The sequence below is a fragment of the Myodes glareolus genome, chromosome 1 (genome assembly GCF_982192425.1).
Source record: "Myodes glareolus chromosome 1, mMyoGla1.1, whole genome shotgun sequence".
NCBI lineage: Eukaryota > Metazoa > Chordata > Mammalia > Rodentia > Cricetidae > Myodes > Myodes glareolus.
This window is the reverse complement of record NC_142026.1, coordinates 20,577,614-20,584,913: the sequence shown is the minus strand read 5'-3', so window position 1 is coordinate 20,584,913 and position 7,300 is coordinate 20,577,614. Positions and strand designations below refer to the sequence as shown.

The 7,300-nt window shown below is 50.1% G+C and overlaps 1 protein-coding gene across 1 annotated transcript; it reads left to right on the top strand.

The window, feature by feature from the left end:
* Nucleotides 1-3,938: 3,938 nt before the first annotated feature.
* Rnf228 (ring finger protein 228) lies at nt 3,939-6,662 on the top strand. Its single transcript, XM_085697872.2, has one exon. The coding sequence runs from the start codon at nt 4,072-4,074 to the stop codon at nt 5,086-5,088; it is 1,017 nt and encodes a 338-aa protein (XP_085553998.2). The 5' UTR covers nt 3,939-4,071; the 3' UTR covers nt 5,089-6,662.
* Nucleotides 6,663-7,300: the final 638 nt, after the last annotated feature.

Below are 7,300 nucleotides of genomic sequence, written 5' to 3'. Positions count from 1 at the left end.
TACTTGCTTCTGAGTAGCTTTATCTACCTAGACGTCTATCCCTCTGATATGAACAGTGAGATTCCACTTGGCCCTGAGGTTTTACGAAGGGCTTTGTTTATTACAGCTGACAGATCTGTAGAGCGTGGCTGACTTCATAGGAAACGCTGGTCCTGTGGCTGGGATGCTACCTGTGTCTCATCCTTGATTGCCGGAAGAACTGGGTGACAACTGCCTCATCGCCTTTGGCTGCTCCACCTTGGTCTGGACCCCACGGACACTGGGGCCTCTCTCACAGGCATCTGTGAGGATCCCTAGATCAGATACAGGAACCCCAACATAAATAATAATAACTGCTACCAGAGGCTGGAGCCTACGATTTTATGTTACATATAGAGCACATTCAATCCTTACAATGTGCAATAAATGAGGATGCAGTGAGTACTTTGATCCTAATTTTGGTTTAGGAAACCAAGGCACAGAAAAGGTAGCCTGGAAAGACACTAAGGGTGAAAGACAGACCTGGAATCTGGGCTCAGAACTGCCAAGGCACATGTTCGGTGAATGAACATCCCTAATCTTTTGTCGAGACAGAGACTTCTGAAACTAGAATATTGTTTGGATGGCCAAGGGAGGGACCATAGACAAAAGATCATTGGAGAGCATGGCTGTTTCCCATTTAATTGGGTCCTTCAAAATCAAATAATCCAGCAAACAATATCTGATACGTTCAAGATATGAACAGGGTTCCGGTAAAGGCAATTCAAATCCTAGAATGCAAACTGAGCTACTCCTTGCCAACTTAAGGCCCAGTTCACAGAGGCAGGCAGATCTCTGTGAGTTCAAGGCCAACCTGGTCTACAGAGAGAGTTCTAGGACAGGCTCAAAGCTACACAGAAGAACTTTGTCTTAAAAAAATGAAACAAAACAAAACATACAAATAAACAATACTCAATTCAACACATTTTTCTTCCTAGGGAAAGTCCAGGTTCCCAGCATGACCAAGCTGACATTGTGGTTCACTTGGTCTGGTGTCGTGGCCTACCTAATACTCTTCAGGTATTGCCAGCCCTCCCTGTGGCACCAAGGAAATCCTTATAAGACATTTTTATGAGTCCTAGGAATTAACATCTGTCCCTAAGTTATAAAATAATTGAGGTGTTGGATTCCTTTCAAAACACTATCCAAACTGGTTGTGTTGGCTCATGCCTGTGATTCTAATACTTGGGAAACTGAAACAGGAGGATTGCTGTGTTTGCCACCCATGAGTTCCAGAATAGCCTGAGTTAGAATGTGGGATACTGTCTGCCCACATCAAAACAAAAATATCACCTATCCAAGCACAATAAATTTTGTTATTGGTAACCAAAGTCCTGTAACTATTTATAGAAAGTATTGGCAAAAGTTATACCAGTGTCTTTCAAAGATTGTTCCATACTTTGGGACCTAAACCACCATGACTTACACAAGAAACATGGTCACAATGTGATAAAGACCTTGTCGATGCCATTTGCATACACCGGATAAGAGATGGAAGATTGGCTTCAGATCTCACTTAAAGCAAATCTATGGTCTCTGTGTCTGAAGGTCCACAACCAGGGATGGTTTTGTCTTCAGAGGATTGTTTTGGTTGTCACAATCTGGATACTTCACCATTGACTTCAAATGGGTAGAGGCCAAGGACACCACTTAACTTTGGTCATGAACAGAACAGCACCTGCAATAAAAATTTAACCCGCTCAAAATGTAAGTAATGCTGGTGTGAGAAGCCCCGATGTAAGGTGAGAATGCACAACCAGGTAAAACTGCTAAAGCTTATGTGTTTTGCCCAAACACACACTATATCCTAGCACACAGGTCTTCAGAGCTCTTACATGGCCTTTTGGGCATCTTCAGCAAGGAGCTGGGTGCGTTAAAAGAACCACACAGCCACACGTTAGCTCTCTTGAGTCTGTGCGTTGTTCCTCCTGAGACCGTTTCAAGTTTTCTGATCAGCATGGCAAGCATAGTGCACACCTAATCAGAGCTTAAAGAACCCAGTGTGGAACTGTGCGTGAGACACACATGCTGAAAGGGAGTGGCAGGTGAGGCGTAGAAAAGTCTCCAAGTTGACTCAGTTAGCTTTGAGTCAGTCTGCAACCTCTCAGAGTCAGAGGGGAACTTTTTGTTGTCCCCCAGCCGGGCCTCTCACTCCTGTCCCCATCACAGAATGAGGTATTTAATAATATATATATTCCTACATAATAATTAAAAAGCTCGAAACTAGAAAGTTAGTGTGTTTAAACAAGTTCAACTTAAAGCCTTAAATTTAAGACATCGTACTTTCACTATTCACACAGAGTGAAACTACGCTTATTTTCCAATGTTCCAGATATGTCTTATTCAGATAGAATTCCCCCAGAAATCCGTCTCGTTTTGTTTTGCTTTGTTTTGTGTTTGGAGACAGGGTCTCATGTAGCCCAGGCTGACCTCAAACTCCCTATGTAGTTGAGGATATTTTGAATGTCTAATCTCCTGCCTCCACCTCCCAAGTGCCTGGATTACAGGTTTATGCTACTTGCACCCCCTTTCTGGAGTGCTCAGGATGCTGGGTGTGTCAGCATCTCCCAGCTGAGCTGCTGCCCCCGCCCTTTTAGGTAACTCTTGTTGGTTCTCCGCTGGTTCCTTTCTGTCCTCTCTCTTGAGTTTGCTTCCTTGTTATTTTTTTTGCAGCTATTCTCCATCGCACCTGGCGATCTTCAGAGGATTAGGACCGAAAGGGCAGTGTTCCTACTGCCTGAAATAAAGGAAGAAAAAAAAAAACTTGCAAAGCCATTTTCTCCTTGTTTATTAAGTGGAGAGATGGGTGGCCATTCTCCTCTTCACAGGGTGGGGTGAGGGAGCCTGGAGAGACACAGGGGAGGAGAGGTTAAGGCTATCTCAATATCACTGCGCGGGTTGTACCCAAAGACTCCTGTACAATATACTGCTGACTTGTTTCTTTGGAGTTCCGTTACACACATCTTGGGGTTTTCAAAAGCTCAGTGTCTCCCCAACCCGAGGTGGAGAATTCTGTGTTCTCTGCGTCTGGATGATTAAAGAAGGAGCGGGGTGAGATTAGCCTCCGGGTTTAAACTGGGCTTCTCAGTCTGTGAACTTCCTTGCCAACTTCTTTCTTTGCTCTCTGTCTCTGTAACCTGGTACTTAAAACAGCTGCATCTAGAGCGTTCATCTCCAGGGGAACCACTGCACTCTGCTCCCAAGCAGTCTCCACGCCTTAAACTCAAGAAGCAACCTTTCGGAGGAGGAAAGGGGTATTGCCCGCTTCCCAGATTTCCTCCAAACAGTGGAGGGAAAATGCCCTTCTTCGCTTCCACTCTGAGATGAACACTGCACGTCTGCCTGGGCCCTGCTAATAAAAGCGCAAAGCGTAAATGGCTTGGGGATTATTGGCTTTCGCCCTTGGACTGAGACGTGAGATCACGATTTTCAGGTGGGGGAAGGAACCGCCTCTACCAGGCTGAGAGGCCGCGGCTTCCCCTTCCTCCGCGGGTCCTGCATGACATCACGGTGAGCTCTTGCTGGTAGGGGGAGAGGCGACTTCTCCCGGGACCTAACCCCAGACAGGCAAGGATAAACCAGGTTTTATAAAAGGAGAGGTGGGAGGAGTAATGTCGAGGAAGAGGAAAACAGAATAAGCGGGTCCGGTACCACACCATCTTTAGCGGCTGTGTGTACAGGCAAAAAGGAACAGCCTTAAGCAACTGCACCCCCAAATGTTTTCCTGCAAAATCCCCCAACCCATCTTTACCCTACTTTTAAGTCCAACATAAATCGACACAGAAAGCTGTGAGGAGACCTAGGTGGAGAGGATTAGGGGTATCTCAGTCAAGGACCGGGAAGGACCAGAGCATCCGCACTGGGGTGGGGTGGGGTGGGGTGGGTGGACCGGAGGGCCGGGCGGGGGCGCAGCAGCCAGCGGTTACCTCCCCCGCCAGGCGACAACAGTCAGAGGGGGGAGGCAGAAGCGCCTCCTCCCCGCCTGGAGCCCGGGCTTCAACGCAGGGGGAGGAAGACGCCTCACCTAGCCCCCGATGAGGGGCGGATCATGCCATGGCAGCGCTTGCGAACGACAGCGGCGGCAGCACCCAGAGCCGGAGCAGCAGCCTCGGGAGCCGGGAGGGAGTTGGGGGTACTGCGGCGGGAGCTCGCGACGATGGGGACACCGCAGTCCGGGACACCGCGGTGAACGCCCCCAGCCTCCCTCCTCTCGAGGACTACGAGTGCAAAATCTGCTACAACTACTTCGATGCGGACCGGCGCGCCCCCAAGCTGCTGGCATGCCTGCACACCTTCTGCCAGGAGTGCTTGAGCCAGCTGCAGCTCCGCGCCGCCGCCGCCTCCAGCGCGGCCCCTGAGCGCGCGCCGCGCCCGCCACCCTGGCACGGCCCGCCCGGCGCCATCGCGTGCCCGGTGTGCCGCCACCGCACGCCGCTGCCGGACAGCCGCGTGCACGGCCTGCCCAACAACACCAAGCTCGCTGAGGCCTTCCCGCTGGCTTTGCGTGCCGCGCACGATCCGCTACCCCAGGACCGGCTTCCGCCTCTGGCCTCTCGCCGCCCCGCGCCCACCGCTGCCTCGCCGCCAGCCCCCACCCCGCAGCCGCCGCAGCCGGCGCCACCACCCGCGGAGGACACCGTCTCTGGGCCTCGCGGCCGCCCAGGCCTCCGCGCCCCGGGAGCCTACGAGAGCTGTCAGAACTGCAAGCGTGCAGCGCTCACCGCCGGCTGCGTCTGCGTGGTCTTCTCCTTCCTTTCCATGGTGGTGCTGCTGTTCACCGGTCTCATCTTCGTCAACCACTACGGCGGTGGCGGGGGTGGGGGACCCCCGGGCAGCGGTTCGTCCCCCGGTTCCGTCCCAGCTCCCGGAGGATCGCCCTCGCCCTCGCCCGTAGGACCCATCTGTTTGTCAGTGGCTAGCATCCTGGCACTCTTCTCGGTGGTGGTCACCTGGATCATCTGCTGGCTCAAGTATCGGCCCGAGGGGGCGGCCGCGGGCTCGGCAGCAAGTGGCACGAGTGGCTCCAGGGCGCGGGCAGCCGCAGCTCCCGGCAGGAGAAGCGACAGGTAGAGGGGGCGACGCACCCGGCTCCCAGTGCGTTGCCTGCCCTGAGAGGCCCCAGAGGACCTGGCTTCTGGTCCCAGAGGACCTCAGTGCGCTGGGGTTTCTGCTCCCCCTCCCCTTTCGTCTGTGACCATGGGCTAATGCAGAGCCTCAGTTTCCCGCCTCTCTGTCTTTCTGTTCCCTACTTCATTGGGCAAGAGGGTTACTGGTGTGTGTGGGGGAGAGGGGGTCTCTTTTACCCAGATCTCTGCATTATGTGTCACCTCACCCTGGAGTGTGTGGCTGTCCCTTCCTAAAATCTGGGGATGTGCAGAAAGCGGATTGCCTCTAGCGCGTTGAACTTGTATTGCCTAAAGGAAGACTGACAGCGACGTAAATGCAAATAACCTTTCTGCATCTCAAAGATCCCCGGAGGGGAGAAACTGTCCGCCTCTGCACGCTGAGGGGTGCGCGTCTGGACCTACTTAGGACTGGTCGGCCTCTGAGCTGTGCTGGGCAGGTGCTCAGCGCGCGTGCGTGTGCGTTCCAGGCCATCTCTGTTCTCCCTCAAGCTGGCAGGCACTAGTTGGTGATGCGTTGCTTTCCGCCTGGTGGCTGGAGCCGAGCCCAGAAGTCCCATCTCCTGGAGGCTTGCGGTTGTTTTCTTCACAGTGCTACTGCCAGGAAAGTCATTTTCATCTTCTGTAACCGGACTCGACTCAGGGAGCTTAAAGAACTTGACCTCCTTTCTCTCAAAACTGACTGACTGTTGCCCCCACCTGGAAGATAATGAAAGCTATTTACGCAGAGTATAACCTATAGGCTTTCCCTTTTCCTGTGACCTTCCTCTCATTTCACTTAAAAATAATTTATTTTTGAATATATAAATCTGGAAGTTTTGCACACTGAGATCTCTAGAAGCCGTTTTGAGCGGTGTCACGTCTCTGTTACCTCTGATTCAAATGCATTTCAGAACCAGAAGCCGAAAAATCAAGGAGTGTTGGTAATTCATTCAAGATTTTATACTGTGAAACAACTTTCAGCTCTATGAAAACATAGACTAAAGCCCAAAGATGAAACTGAAAAGTGTCTCCGACTCTAATGATTATCGAGATAATGTACATTTATCATATCTTGAGTTTGGCTTTCTGCTGTCATGGAAACCATTGAAATGTCCACACCTGATGGGGGAAAATACATATCGACCTGATTTTGAGACTAACGGGAGTGATTTGTGAGTGTGTACTTGACATGGTGTAGCTGCCTTTTCAAAAGAAAAACATGGATCTAAGTGTATTTTGTATGGAAACAAATGTTCCTTCTTTTGGAAATTGGAAAGAGATAGTTTTCATGGTTTGAAAAAAATCAGAGATGTCTCTTGGGGGTGTGTCTTTTTTCCTTGTGTATTGTGTCGTCTGCATGATGCCCTGACACCATCTTAATAACTGAACTCGAATGAAGCATTTATATCTATCACATGAACAAAGTAATTTATTTGCCGTCCATAAGTAGCGTGGCTACCATTTAGGAACCACAATATGGTGTTGTGTTAGATGTCTATGTTGTCTGAATAAAAAATAGGAAGTGTTTGTAGAAAATCAGCCACACTGGTTTTGGTGCAACTTTATTTATGGTGGAAATGCTCCGAGCTATTTGCACAGCCTTTCTTTGCCTTGCACGCACCTTCCCAGCCAGGTCCCAGCTGCATGTTTTGAACGAGAAGCAACTCACACTTAAGAGTGGGGTTGCTTAAGATGAGCGTTTTGTGTACTTCTGGGCTTCTTTTCTTTTAAAGAAATGTTCCTATTTTTAAAAAAGATGTGTGGGGGTGCATGTATGTCTGCGCAGCACATGTCATCCTGGTGCCCATGGAGTTGTGAGAAGCCATTGGGGGTCCCTATGGGGGTCCTGGGAGTCTAACACTGGCCCTCTGCTTCTCTAACCAGTGAGCCTCTTTCCCAATCTCTGTTTCTGAGCTTTTTAATAAGACTCCCTAAAGACTCACTGAGGACTGTTGCAATGCTTTGGAGAGAGAAGACTTTAGTTCCTGTGGGTATGACACTCCCCCCCCCCAAAAAAAAACCCTAGATTTTGATGTCACACTGCTCTTGGTTTCTGTGAGCTATGTCAAGTCCCAAATAGGAGTCACACTTCAGAGATGACTTGTGATTATTTATACTACAAACAGCTTTGCTGCCTTTATATTTGCTTAAATGTTTTATTCACCTTTCCTACCTCC